Below are 15,578 nucleotides of genomic sequence, written 5' to 3' on the forward strand. Positions count from 1 at the left end.
CTGGATGTAGGTTCAGCGATCTCAGCCACAGATCTGCCTGCTCTTTCACAGCTGTCCACAACTCACAAGCAGTGTGAGGTTTTTCACCTAAGCTTATGAGTTTCAGCACAGCTTGTTGCCGCTTGGCTGAGGCAGTACAGCAGTGCTTCCAGCTTGTAACTGATGTGGTGATATCTGAGATGGAGGCTGAACATGAGGAAGAGAGGGAGGATGATGCGCAGGAGCTGTACACTGTGGGGGCAACTCTGACTGACATAGGGCCCGAAATCCTCGGTGTGGGGAGGATGTGTTCCTTCCCAAGGTCCGACTGGGTCCCGGCTTCCACTATGTTTATTCAGTGTGCCGTCAGGGAGATGTACCGTCCCTGGCCACAAGCACTTGTCCACGTGTCTGTTGTCAGGTGGACTCTCCAAGTAACTGCGTTGTTGTGGGCACGGCAGATGTTTTAGGACATGTGCTTGTGTAGTGCGGGGATGGCACACCGGGCAAAATAGTGTCGGCTGGGGACTGAGTACCGAGGGACGGCCACCGCCATAAGGTTGCGGATGGAGTCCGTCTCCACCAGCCTAAAAGGCAGCATTTCCAACGCAAGCAGTCATGAAATGTGCGAATTTAGGACTGTGGCCTGTGGTGTGTTGGCTGCGAATTTTCACTTTCGTTCAAAGCTCTGGGATATGGACAATTGAACGCAGCGGTGGGACGTGGACGTGGATGCTGTTTCTTGAGAAACTGCCATAACAAGTGAAGACTGAGAGGAGGGGCATCTTTGCATGCAGTATGGACAGGGGATTGCCTTGCACACACAACAGGGGGTTCTATTAAATGCACAACAGCGGAAGAAGCAGTGGTGACACCCGCTGACACTGGTCGTGGACCCTGGGGTTCACCCCACAAAGTTGAGTGCTTTGCTGCCATGTGCCTGATCATGCTGGTGGTGGTCAGGCTTGTAGTTTTGTCAACCCTGCTGATGCTGGCATGGCAGGTGGTACAAATGGCCTTTTGGGGTTATCAGCAGAGTCTTTAAAAAAATTCTAGACTCTGGAAGACCTACCGGTTGTACTGGCAACATCCCTCGTGTTGGTGTTACGGGGACCAGTTGCCCGCCTTCTGTGTGCGGCCACCACACTGCTTCTGCCTGCCTGTTGGGGTACTCTGCCTCCTTCCCCCTGTGTGCTGCTTGCTCGCTCTGCGTGTCCTCCTGCCACGTTGGGTCAGTTACTAGATCATCCACCACCTCCTCCTCTTCCATTTCCGCACCACGGTCCTCTTCCTCACTTTGTGGCAATTGTGTCTCGTTATCGTCCACCTCTTGTGACAAATTGCCAGCGTTGACTTCCTCTGGCCATGGCTCTTCAAATATTTGGGCATCGCTACATGGGATCTCCTCTTCCACCACTTCAAGCGGAGCAGGTGAGGGGCCCAAATATGGAAATGGACCAGTGAACAGCTCTTCAGAGTGTCCAAGTGTGGAATCACTTGCTGTCTGACGACACTCGGCATGGTGGGAGGAAGGAGCATCAGGGTGAGGAGGAGTATGCGGTTGAGACTCACAGCTACTAAAACTTGACCGTGTGGAAGACAGACCGGAGGTGGTGCTGCCCAGGTAACTGGAAGTATTATCTGCTATCCAATTAATAACCTGTTCACACTGTTCAGTTCGCAATACTGGTGTTGTAGTGTGCTTCCCTAGTAATTCGGTCAAAAAGTGGGAGTGAGAAGATGTGGCTGTTGGTTGTGGCACATTTTCACCTTGGCCACGGCCCCGTCCTCTACACGCACCATCACCAGAAAGTCCAGTTCCACGTCCCTTGCCACGCACCTTGCCCATTGTAAATGAAGTAAAATAGCTTACACTCGCACTATCAATGGAAAAAGGGTAATAAAAAGGAGATTAGAACCGTGGAAGAGGAAAACCACAGTTCTATTTCTCTGGCCTACACCAGAATCTTGTAAACAGATATATTTGTGACTGAACAGACAGGGAGACACTATTACTGTTTTTGTTTACGTAAAACAGGCCAAAAGCTGGATAATACAGAGATTTGAATTGTGGAAATGCAAAACCATAGTTATAGTTATGTGGCGTACACCAGAATCTTTCAAACAGATATATTTGTGTCTGAACAATCAGGGAGACATTACTATTACTGTCTTTCTTTACGGAAAAAATACCCAAAGCTGGATAATACAGAGATTTGAACCATTGAACTGCAAAACCACAGTTCTAATTTACTGGCGTATACCAGACTTTTTTAAATAGATATATTTGGGGCTGATCAGTCAGCGACACACTCAAACTGTTTTTTTAATGTAAAAAATGCCCAAAAGTGGATAATACAGAGATTTGAACCGTGGAAATGCAAAACCACAGTTATAGCTATGTGGCGTACACCAGAATCTGAGATATATTTGTGTGTGAACAATCAGGGAGACACTATTACTGTTTTTCTTTACGGAAAAAATACCAAAAGCTGGATAATACAGAGATTTGACCCGTGGAACTGCAAAACCACAGTTATAGTTATGTGGCGTACATCAGACTCTTTTAAACAGATATATTGGTGTCTGACCAGTCAGGGAGACACTATTACAGTTTTTTTTATGGCAAAAAATGCCAAAAACAGGATAATACAGAGATTTGAACCGTGGAACTGCAAAACCACAGTTATATTTTTCTGGCCTACACCAGACTCTTTTAAACAGATATATTGTTGTCTGAACAGTCACAGACACACTCAATCTTTTTTTTTGGGGGGGGGGGGGGGGGGGTACCAAAAGGTTAATAAGATGCGTATTTGGACAGTCTGACTGAGGGAAAAAAAAAATACAGGATTTAGATGAAAAAAAAAATTTTTTCCTGGCCCCTGAGACTGGGGTGATAAGTCTAGCAATTTGACCAACAGGAGCACACAGGACTGTAATGCAGCGTTTGCTGGTATATCCACTGCGTCTCCTATACAGCCTGCCTGCCTGCCTGATATCTGGGATGGATATTAGTCCTGAGAAGGACTGTTTGTTTGATTTGGCAGGCTTTAGAGACCCTACACTACCTATTTCGCACTATATATCTCTCCCTAACTCAGCAGCACTGACCCTACACTGTCTGATACGGAGCGACTGTGTCCAAGATGGCGGCGCCCGGCTTTAAATACTCGAGGTGACGCTGTGCGGCCAGCCAATCACTGTAATGTCCACAAACAACATGGCTGCGGCATTACAGTGACTGGCTGGCAATCCCTGCATGTTCATTGGCTCTGTAAAGAGCGCCAAACGTGCAGGGCGGAGACCCAAGCTCCCAACCGAGTAACCCGGAAATGCTCGGTGCTCGCCGAACATCCCGAGTAGTGAGATGCTCAGGCGAGTACCGAGCAGTGTTGAGCAATCTCGCTCAACACTAATAGAAACATGTCAGTCACATATATAATAAGTACAGTGATAGTGTTGGTTACTGTACTTGTCATTTAGTGTTAAAATAAAGGATTTATTAAAAAAAAAAATGGCGTGGGGTTCACCGTAATTTTAGTCTCTAGCGGAGGTTAAGCAGACGGCTGGGGCAGATATTTGAAGCCTTGGAAGGGGGTAATAACCACGGAGCTTCCCAGGCTACTAATATCAGCCCCCAGCTGAATACCTAGCTTTTACTAGCTATTAAAATGGGGGACCCAAAAAAAAATGACATGGGGTCCCACCTATTTTTACAGCTAGCAAAGGCTAGGCAGACAGCTGGGGGCTGATATTAATAGCCCAGGAAGGGTGCCATGAATATTGGCCCCCTCCCAGGCTAGAAACACCAGCCGTCAGCCGCCCCAGAAATGGCGCATCCATAGGATGTGCCAATTCTGGCACATAGCCTCGCTCTTCCCACTGCCCTGTAGCGGTGGCAGTGGGGTAATAGGGCTGGGGTTGATGTCAGCTTATAATGCCAGCTGACATCAAGCCCAGGTTAGTAATGGAGAGGCGTCTATAAGACTCCCCCATTACTAACCCCATAGTCAAAGTTAAAAAAAAACACAAACACCCAGAATAAAGTCCTTTAATTGAAATAAAGACACATTCCTTTAATGTTCTAAATTAAGCCCTACTTACCGTGTCGCCCATTCCAGCTGAAGCCAACGATCTCCTGCAATAAAAATAAAATAAACCAACCTCATCCTTACCTTTCCATGGTTCCTAGGACAGCTTCAGCTCTGCTACACTGACATGACAGGCTGGAGCGCAGCAGAATGCTGCCATCCAGCTTGCCATGCCGCAGACACTGAGAAGCGCAGGCATGCTTGCGCTCCTCAGTGTCTGGCTGTGACGGCATCCAGATGAGCCGGGGTCATGTCCAATGAACTCAGCTCACCTCATGCACATCACTGACAGCGTGGGAGAATTCTCCTGCGCTCACAGCTTGAGCAGGAAAATTCTCCCACACTGGGATGGCATTGAGATGACAGGCTGGATCGCAGCTAAGCGCTGCCATCCAGCATGCCATCCTTCATAGACACTGCAGATCGCAGGCATGCTTGCGCTCTGCAGTGTCTCCGAAGCGCTATCTGCAGTGTCTCTGAAGCGCTGGATCGCAGCAGAGCGCTACCATCCAGCTGGTCATCCTTCAGAGACACTGCAGAGCGAAAGCATGTCTCTGAAGGATGACAAGCTGGATGGCAGCCCTCAGCAGTGATCCAGCCTGTCATCTCAATGTCATCCCAGCGTGGGAGAATTCTCCTGCTCAAGCTGTGAGCGCAGGAGAATTCTCCCACGCTGTCAGTGACGTGCATGAGGTGAGCTGAGTTCATTGGACATGAACTCGGCTCATCTGGATGCCATCACAGCCAGACACTGAGGAGCTTCACTGAGGAGCTTCTCAGTGTCTGCGGCATGGCAAGCTGGATGGCAGCTTTCTGCTGCGATCCAGCCTGTCATGTGAATGTAGCTGTCCTGGGAACCATGGAAAGGTAAGGATGAGTTTGGTTTATTATTTTACTTTTATTGCAGGAGATCGTTGGCTTCAGCTGGAATGGGCGTGATGGTAAGTATGGTTTAATTTAGAACAATAAAGAATTGTGTGTTTATTTCAATTAAAGGACTTTATTCTGGGTGTTTGTGTTTTTTTAACTTTGACTATGGGGTTAGTAATGGGGATGTCTTATAGACGCCTCTCCATTACTAACCTGGGCTTGATGTCAGCTGGCATTATAAGCTGACATCAACCCCAGCCCTATTACCCCACTGCCACCGCTACAGGGCATTGGGAGAGCGAGGCTAAGTGCCAGAATTGGCACATCCTATGGATGCGCCATTTCTGGGGCGGCTGACGACTGGTATTTCTAGCCTGGGAGGGGGCCAATATTCATGGCACCCTTCCTGGGCTATTAATATCAGCCCCCAGCTGTCTGCCTAGCCTATGCTAGCTATTAAAATAGGGGGGACCCCATGTCATTTTTTTGGGGTCCCCCATTTTAATAGCTAGTAAAGGCTAGGTATTCAGCTGGGGGCTGATATTAGTAGCCTGGGAAGCTCCGTGGGTATTAGGCTCTTCCCAGGCTTCAAACATCTGCCCCAGCCATCTGCTTAACCTCTGCTAGAGACTAAAATTACGGGGAACCCCATGCCAATTTTTTTTTTTAATAAATCCTTTATTTTAACACTAAATTACAAGTACAGTAACCAACACTATTACTGTACTTATAATATATGTGACTGACATGTGTCTATCTATCTAATCTATGTGTGATGCTCTATTCTTTCTGTTCTAAATTGTCGGGTACCGGTGTATGCCGCTGCTGAATTGCCAGCTTTCATGTTTCACTGTGAGCACTGTTCCCATCGATTTGGGCAACCACTGTAATGCCACAACCACCATGGCTGTGGCATTACAGTGAGTGGCAGACATTCCCTGCATGATTGGTGCTCTAAATAGCGCCAGAAATGCAGGACGGGGACCTGAGCTCCCGCCCGAGCATCGCGTACTGAGATGCTCTGGCGAGTACCGAGCAGTGGCGAGCATGCTCGCTCATCACTACTAATTAGTGATCGTGATGATATACATTTTTAAAACCTATTTGTAAAACATCCATATTACTAAGCCGTTTAACTATTTACAAATTATATAAAACCATATTTCCTTTTTTAACTATATCTAACTGTGCAAACATGATTTTAACAAAAAACATTTTCAATGAGGCTTGTTGTTAGTGGGGGTGATTTTTATCACTTTTGTGTGATTAGTAATCTTAGTTCTGCTGTGTCAGCGCAGTGATGAAGTAAAAATTAATTGGGTGAAATAAATTTAATAACAAAAATAAATTATGTGGCTCTGAGGTTTGATATACTTATAAGTCACAAAAGGATAGATTGCGTGAATGCACTGGCATTGGAGGCTATTATAAGTGTTATTATTTTACTTGGGGAAATATAGTGATTGAGAAAGGGTTGTCAGAGCAGTGGACAACTCCTTTAAAGGTTGCATGCAATATAATACACAAATTGGAAATTTAATTCATGATCTTACTCACTGCTACACATGTTCCTGTCTGAGCTGCCTTTCCTGCGGTCTGAGAGACTAATGCTTGAAGTTTGCGCAGTTGTTCAAGGAGGGACCTAAAAAGACAAAAACATAATTGTTTTATTGGTTCTAATTACTAAATAGCTCATAATTAATTAGTTGAAAGGACTGTCCTCATTCAACAAACTTCTGTCCACAGGCTCAGTTAGATGTACAAAAACAAACGGAAACGTAGGGGTAGCTTGTAAAAAAACCCAGAAAGAATATAAAAGCGCTCCATCAGGCTAGTATAGATGGGGAATTTAGATTATCGTAGGGTAACAAGTTAGTGCTCACATTATTGCATCACATAACCACATCAGACCAAATCTATATCGGTCTATCCACCGATCAGATAGGAAGAGATTCTAACCACAAGAGTTTAAAATCTAGTACTTTATTGATCATAATCATAATAAAAATATTAAAGAATGAATTAAAATCAGACAGGGCAAAAATAACCTCCAAAGTAACACACGAGGTAACACAAATCAATATGCAGAAAAATATACAGGGGTAGTAAAAGGTGAGTAGTCTAGTACCACAGCTTAATACTATAGATAAAGATTAATACAAATATATCCTAATCGTGCTGAAGGACGTGGTCACATGTCAACCTATTTACTGATCTCTCTGAGGACATCATATAGCCCAGTAACACTGTGGTAAATCATTTACATGGAGCACAGCCCCTTCATGTAAGTCCTCACCCAATCATAGTTCTGTGGTAACATAAAGGTTTATTATTGCATCACATGTTGAGTGGATTTGTTTCCGCTTGGTATTCTTTCCCCAGTGGGTACCAACCCAACTGAGGATCAATAAGTTGAAACGCGATGGTACTCAATGCAGGAAAACTGGTTCAATATGAATACATTGAAGATGGTATGGGGATCAACAGAAGACCATAAAAATGACAGTGAGGTTCCTTTAATCTCCAATAAAACTATGCATTTCAGGGACCCAGGACTCCTTTGTCAATTTGCAGAGGAAGGAAACACATAGTATTACTTGAGATTATCAATTAAAGGAACCTAACAGTAATTCTTATGGTCTTTTAAGAATCACTGTGACATCTTCAAGGTATTCATATGTGTCACCCAGGGGAATATAGGGGACTCGGTACCCGGGCCTTTTACCTTGTTTAGAATGTCACGGCAGTCGGCTCCTGGGCCCGTACTCTGGGTCTCTCTTTATAAAGGGGTTTTAGTATACAGTTTGTCTCGTGACGCCACCTGTGGTTTCCGGTAATGGTTACCGGCGCTGCTGCAGACCTCCGGGGGGGTGATGGGATGGCAGCTGGCATGTTTCTGCTCACCACAGGCGGAGCAGGCCCCAGGGCAGTGTAGGTGCAAATGGTGATGATGCTGGGGCTTGCAGTGCAGGAGAGATGGCGCAGCTGCAGTAACTGACAGAGACAGGAGATTCACTTCGGTACCTTTACTGGTGCGGATGTCAGGTACGGTCCAGGGTACTCGGTAGGAAGGGTGCACTTCAGGACTTCTCCCCAGTGAGCGGGTATAAGGCCTCCTGTTCCATGCATTCCTCTCTCTAAGCTGCTGGCCAGCCTGCAACTGGGCCTAGCTTCTGTGTCATGCTGTTCCTTCACCTGTCGCTTGGTAGTAGGACCTTTTTCTGGCAAACACTATCCCTGGACGCCGGGGCCTTCTTGGTTCCTAGTCCTGTCAAGGGTTTAGCTTCAGGTCAACCAGGGACTTGTAGTCCTCCTGGTATGTCGGTAATCCCTACTGGGTATAAAGGATCCTGTAGGCGCGGACCCGGTGTCCGGTTCGTGTCTTGGGGTGAGCCTTTGATGCTCCTCTGCCCCCTCAACTTCTCTCTCCTCTCCTCCTTGCCTTCGGCCACACTCGGGGCCCTCAATACAGCAGCAGACGTGCTGCTCCTTCACTGGTGTCAGCGCCAGCACGCTTCTAACTGACTGTCTAACTCCACCCTCCATATATATATCCCTATCCGGGCTCCCTCTGGTGGTCTGAGGTGGAAGGGTGGAGGTGTTTGTTTGTAGTGAGGGCCTCTTGTGGAGGAGTCCATCCATGCACCCTTTTGGGTCCTGTGGTACCTGTGAACAGCAGGGTGCCACACATATAGAACCGAGCGTTTACTTGTGCTCCCTGGATCCAGTGCTGTGTCTTTGCAACTATCCCTGTCTCTAAATCTGTTTATCTATACACGTTATTGTCATATTTCCTTATGCCTCTCTCCGTGGGGGCAAAGGTACCATGCTTCCTGCGGACAGTGGCATTTTGGATATACATATACTATATACAATTTTATAGTGTATGGGTCTTGTTACATAATAATCAACAGTATGTCAACTTATTATAATAATTCTATATACATATCACATGTTCTTTTCATTAACGTGTATACATAATCAGATATTTCTCTGATGATTATTTGTCCTCTTGATTCTTCGATTTCTATTGTTTTGCTATCTGTAAGATATATGTACAAGCATTGCTATATATGGTTTATCTTTGTATCATGTGTGGATACCATCAATGTGCACCACACAGTTTATTAGTCCCCTAATTATCCGCTCTGTCCAATCATCATACTGATATCATACACCCTCCCCCTTCAACTATATTGCAAATATGCCGGTATTCTGATATCGGGATGTGAGTATATCATTATGGGATGCTGGAGGCGGTACCTGATTGCCGATCACGTGATGCCGTGGGCGTTTGTCGTTCCTCCGGGACACGCGAGTCTTGATGACGCTTTTTGTCCATTTAATTAGGGGCTACACACACTATCTAGTTACACGTGGGGCGGTACGTATACCCGTGGTCACGTGATGTGAGGGGGGTTATCAACTCCCTGCAATCACGTGACGCGCGGGGTGGACCCAACGTTGCGTTACCATGGACAGCAAAGTAAACTTCCTGGAGGGGTGGATTCAGGATGCGGAACTGCGTCCATTTGTGGATGCATTAGTATTATTGATTGGTCAATTACCAAATTCTCTTTTGCATCCTGCGCGCCTATTGGTTAATGGTACTATAAATATGAGACTGATATTTAGTATGTCACCGCCCCCAGAAGAAGGCACAGCGCCGAAACACGCGTAGGGGTGACAGCACCTGGGTTCGCACCACCTGATTCCCACACATGAAAGTCTCAGTACTCTGTACCTATGTTTGCTGTCTAAATGGTGACTAATTTTCCTTGTGTCTAGCCATGCACTGCGCATTTTAGTGGCTCATTGGAGCCTGTTTTATAGTCTATACATTACCTTGGCTATGGGGTATGTTTGACATATCCCTATTTATATATGTCCCATTTCAGCGAATCTTTACCTTTAATCTATACCATGTGTTGGATCTATATATATATATCTAATTTCAGTGATTTTTTATGACTAATCTATATTATGTGTTGGATTGAACCTAGAGTACTTACCTTTTTGTGCCCACTACTTATGCATCTGCGCCATATAAGTTAAATATGTATGTCAGTTTTTAATCTTGGATTATAATAAACTTTGCATTTTGAATATTACAATGTTCTTATACGTCATTCGCTTTATATGAACCAGAAATAATGGTATGCCTTAAAGCTATTCCCATTAGCTGCTTTGCAGTGAATCATACAGTTAACTGGCTGTGGCGAGAGTGACTGAGTACTCGACTATACATTTACTACACATTTTGAACACCATGTGAAAGAAAATATAACTATTGTTCATAGCAAGTATAGTGAAAATAATATTATTTTTTATTATTTTTACAGAAGATGTAATAGGTCATGGAGAGCCAACCCCTTCATTAGATGTTATTTATCTATCTATCTTGTATATCTGCTGTGAGACAGTGAGGGAAATCATATACGAGGGTCGTTATATGCCCCCGAGAATGTGCATAGAAAAATACTGAACCCGCTGGAGAGCTTTGTAATTACAGCCACAGCTGTGGTAACAATGCAAAGTAAAAGAGAAAGTGGACTTGGTCCAGCTATTTGACCAGGTCAGATTTAGGAAAACATGACATGGGCTTTTATTTTTGGAGAGATATGTAGGATGCTAGTGGGACAGATCTTTCCCTCCACTCCGGGTTTTGGGAGTGGCTCATGTCCACGATTCTCATTTCAATTTTCAGAAAAGGTTTGGTTGTATCAGTACTGGTTTTGCAAGCAGGAAAGCAGGAGCTCTGTGTAAACCAGGTCTGTGTGAGACTGACCACAGAACAGTGCCAGAGAGAGCTAAACCATTGGTGCACCCACAACCGCGGATTAATACGGACTGTTACGGACGATCCGGCTGCAAACCGGAGGATAACGTTTTGGTTATTTTTGTAGATTGCCAAAATAAAGATATTTAAAGAAAACCTAATTATACACAAAAAGTCCAAAAAGTCATAGTCAGACACTTTGATACATTTATCAACAACCAATCTGTTGCGGCATATAGCCGCCAGACAAGAAGAGATTCTGACACTAGAATATTAAGAAATATCACAATTTTATTTGAAAAATAATAAAAACAGATAAGAAGACAGGGTGAATCACCTCCACAAATTGGGGGGGCTGGACACACAGTATAATCTCAAAAAACAGCGTTAAATATAAAAAAAGATGGACCCTAAAAAGGTTGTCAAATCTGTCTCCTCCTGCATGAATGACCATAAGAAAAAAGGGAGGGAAGAAGATATGCTTAACAAAATAGTGTGCAAGTGCATCAAGATAAGTACTCTATATATTTTTCCTGTATGTGTAAAATAAAAATCTATGAGCCATGAAATAGAATAAATCTACCACAAAACAGGAAGGGGGAAAAAGATACCTAAATAGGTGGAAGAATGGATTTACCTTGTAAGTGATGAAGGTATCAGAAATGCTGGAGATAACTGTGACCTCCCCACACCTCGATGGACGCCGTTTCGCTGGTTGCTTCTTCCGGAGGTGTCGACACTGATACCTTTATCACTTACAAGGTAAATTCATTCTTCCACCTATTTGGGTATCTTTTTCCCCCTTCCTGTTTTGTGGTAGATTTATTCTATTTCATGGCTCCCTTTATTCTTATGGTCATTCATGCAGGAGGAGACAGATTTGACAACCTTTTTTAGGGTCCATCTTTTTTTTATATTTAACGCTGTTTTTTGAGATTATACTGTGTGTCCAGCCCCCCCAATTTGTGGAGGTGATTCACCCTGTCTTCTTATCTGTTTTTATTATTTTTCAAATAAAATTGTGGTATTTCTTAATATTCTACTGTCAGAATCTCTTTTTGTCTGGCGGCTATATGCCGCAACATGTATACTGGTTGTTGATTTAAAGAAAACCTGTCAGCAAGATTTTGCCAAGTACATTACAGGCATTGTCATGTTGATACTGTTAAACTGATTAAAATGACAAATTCGTTTTGTGGTTCTTGTGTAATTTGTGTTTGAAGTTTTCATTTAATGATATGTTTGTGCTTCAGGGTGGGACTGTGGGAAGGGTCTTATCTTGGTGCTCTATACAAGAGAAACCAAGAAAAGATGTGCCCGCAATGCCGCCCTGAAACACAAGCATGTTGCTCATTATAGAGAAAGACAGAGAGACAGACAGAGAGACTTATTTCATGCAATAAAATGCTAATAAATTATGTAAAAATCATACAATGTGATTTTCTGGATTTTTTTAAGATTCTGTCTCTCACAGGTGAAGTGTACCTACAATAAAAATCACAGACCTCTCCATTCTTTGTAGGTGGGAAAAATTGCAAAATCGGCAGTGTATCACATACTTATTTTCCCCACTGTATATGTGAAAGAAAGTATTCCTTCATCCTGTTTCCTTTTCTTCATTGCTTTGTGGTAAAGCAATAAGCTCGGCTGTAGGTGGAGGTAGACACAGGACATTGTCTCTTTAAATTTAGGGTCAGTTTACTCAGCGTCATAAACTACCCAGTAGTCCATAAAGGAAAAAACACAACTCATTTGGCTAAAGTGGCAAAACAAAATACAAAACTTGCAGCACAGTCCGTATATCAGCCAAGGTCTGGCCACTCACGATTAAGCTCCCACGGTTCAGCACAGCACGTGCGAGCTCCTCTCTGGAGCAAGATTTCCCCAGGTACCGAACACCTCTGAGTGTCAAGGCTGGCTATTTAAAGCCAGAGCACTCCCTGGATTGGAGATAGGGTGGATAACATGCCGCCCATTTCGTTATCCACTAAAAACATTCCCTTGTAAACCTGGGCTGTTAACCCTCTCTGCACTTAATGTGCAGGAGAAACTTCCATGTTTTCAGATATCTCCTTTCCGACACCCTACCAGTGACTTTGTCACAGCTTCCAGTTCTCTAAGCCTGTTTGTATTGTTTTTAGGTCTAGCCTACACAGCAACTTAGTCACATGAGAAATGCCTGAAATTACACCAGTTGCACCATTAGATTGATTTTACAGCAGTTGTTAAAAATTTTACAATTAAGAAATGTAATATGCATATTTTGTAACATAAAAAATTATAAATATTGCATTGCGACTTCAAATTTTAAGGTATAGTATATTTCAAGCTAAAAAGTCTCAGTTAAAGGTGAATCTGTCAGAATGACCCATCACCCCCTTTCCTCACCCTCCTGGGAAAACAAACAATTGTTTATATAATTATTTTGCTTTCTGAAAGATAGTCAATCATATATTTACTTGTGCTAGCCATTTATCACTGACTGAAACATTCCTGCTTTAATTCATTTGCAAATGAGTCTGAAGTGCTCTGGACATGATTCATGGATGTATTCCCCACCCAGCTGCAACTTTGCTTAACAAGCAAGTTTACTGACTTGGCTACACAGTGAGCTGTCAGTCAGGGAAAGTGGAACTGGGCTAGGAATAGAGCCAAGGAGGCAGAAGAAGTGTTCTGACATATCTGGAGTACTTTACTATCATTTGCATTTGAATTAAAAAAGTAAGCTTTCAGTCAGAGAGCAACAGAGTGGATAAATAAAGGTGAGAATGACATTATGTTCAACACAACAACATGACCATATAAATAGCTGGGGAGGAGGGGCATTCTCAAAGATACCTTTTTAATTTCTAATTAAAATTAAATTGAATATAGTATTTTGTAAAATATAAACCACTCACAAGTTGTGTTTCTCCAGCATTAGAACTTTGCGGTGCAGTTCCAGATTCTGAGCTGTACAAGCAGACATCCTAAAAGATGCAAACAAAAAAGATGCTTCAGAGATTTACGCAATATACTGTACCACATTCTACAAGGATAATAGGTTTGGCAGATTATGTTGCCTTTTGTAGTAATCAAAACAATATTTACCACTGCACATTCTTAAGATTTTCAAGACTTTATTTCAGAAGCATGTTCCAACATTTCAGTAACCAAACGACCAAATGTTTGTGCAGCTGACTATCTATAATGGTTGCGTAGACTAAGCTGCAGGCAGAAAGATTTCACAATGTTTTTTTCTCTGCTGCAAACAAAACGATTGACCTTCTGGTCCTACCAAAATTAATGTGTTTGGGCAACTTTACTCTTTAACCAATTCTCGACATGTAATATGTCAGGTCCCTGTCTTTGAAGCAGATGATGGCTGTGTTATTCTGCAAACATGCCTTCATTCAGCGATGTTGATAAAAAAAATTGTAGCGCCCCGAGGGTTCGGCCGCTACAGGGGTATTGCACCTCTGCCAGAGGTATGATATCCCACTCCCGGGTAAGGATGGAGTATGGACCAGGGCTCGGTTAGCTGCATACAGCACACTCACCCCATTTCCGGGGGACAGTTCAATGGTGCTCCCATTTATACAGTAATGCAGGCACGACCGACTATGTCCCTGGCTGGAGTGGGGAGGGGGGAGGAAAACCCAGTGATGTAGGAGCAGGAGGGGATGGTTTCTGGGCATAGGTAGGAGCCCATTGGTTGCAAGTCACCTGGGCTCATACACAGAGAGGGAGGTTTATAAGGTGGGCACCATCTTAGTCCTGGGTCTGTTCAGTCAGAGGAGTGAGAGAAGGAGTTCAGCCAGAGAGGGCTGACAGGGAGCTGTGGCTCAGTCTGGGCCCAGCTCCACAAGGCAGGCCTTGAGTGAAGGCCAGGGCCAGAAGAAAGGAACAGAAAGGAACAGAAACAGAAAGGAACAGAACACCAAGAGAGGCACAGAGACACGAAGGCAGAAGGAACCCTAAGGACCCAGGAGATTGCGGGTGACGGGTTGGCAGAACAGGGTACCGGATCCAAAGTTGGTGAAGGTGACTAATCCTTAACCAAGAACCGGCAGTTGTGACCATTTACTGGTGCGACCCCTCACTACACCTACTAGAAAGGCATACCACATAGGGTCAGGGAAGTGGGCACCCAGCCTCCCAAGAGAAGACCCGAGGCAGCTGGACAGAAGTAGTGTCACTGGTGGGGCACGGCTGACTAAAGGACAGAAGGGAGTCCTGTGCCACACTCTGGAATCACCTGGGGGTTGGTCGAGCCCCTTGCCTGGTGGACGCAGCACGGCTCGGGCGGTCCTACCTGCGCACAAGTGACCTGGATGAGAACTGTGAGTAAAGAACCTGAACTGCAACACCTTGTCTCTGTGCTTTCTCACCGCATACAGCACTACTAGTACTGGGACGCCCGTGCACCATCACTCCCATCATCCACACTTACTGCCCCGAGGCTATACTCCTCCCGTGGGGAGTTATCCCATTCTCTGCTGTGCACACAACACCAGCCTCAGCGGTCTGCCTCGCAGCGGCGGTACACCTTGACCGCGATCCACGGGTGGCGTAGTCGGACAATTAACCTAAAACTGATACAAGACCGTCACTGGTTTGACCACCCTGAGCCACGGGACCAGGTCGCCACCACGGAGACTACAATCCCCAGAGAACCGGCTCCGGGTAACCCAAGCACGTGTACACGCGGCCCAGGGAGCGTGTCAAAATGATGGCTCTTGGAAGAAGGGGTGGAAAAAAATAAAAGTCATACAGCAAGTACACAGATCCCATTTCATCCAAACAATAACGCATGACGTCTAGCGTAAAGCGTAAAATACTTTGAAAAGTTACAACATTTTTGGCAAAAATGTTGT

The 15,578-nt window shown here is 44.5% G+C and overlaps 1 protein-coding gene across 4 annotated transcripts in view; it reads right to left on the minus strand.

Annotated features, from left to right (window-relative positions):
- The window catches only part of LOC141176474 (cyclic AMP-responsive element-binding protein 3-like protein 3), a 492,345-nt gene that overhangs the window by 178,566 nt on the left and 298,201 nt on the right, over positions 1-15,578 (minus strand). For all 4 annotated transcript variants that reach the window (XM_073660425.1, XM_073660428.1, XM_073660426.1 and 1 more), the window contains exons 7-8: positions 13,623-13,691; positions 6,501-6,585 (exon numbers count right to left, since the gene is read on the minus strand). In XM_073660425.1, the coding sequence (XP_073516526.1) occupies positions 6,501-6,585; positions 13,623-13,691 (154 nt within the window). The remainder of the gene's footprint in view (positions 1-6,500; positions 6,586-13,622; positions 13,692-15,578) is intronic.

Source organism: Phyllobates terribilis, unplaced genomic scaffold (assembly GCF_046119375.1).
Source record: "Phyllobates terribilis strain yellow unplaced genomic scaffold, ASM4611937v1 Scaffold_26__1_contigs__length_17865784, whole genome shotgun sequence".
NCBI lineage: Eukaryota > Metazoa > Chordata > Amphibia > Anura > Dendrobatidae > Phyllobates > Phyllobates terribilis.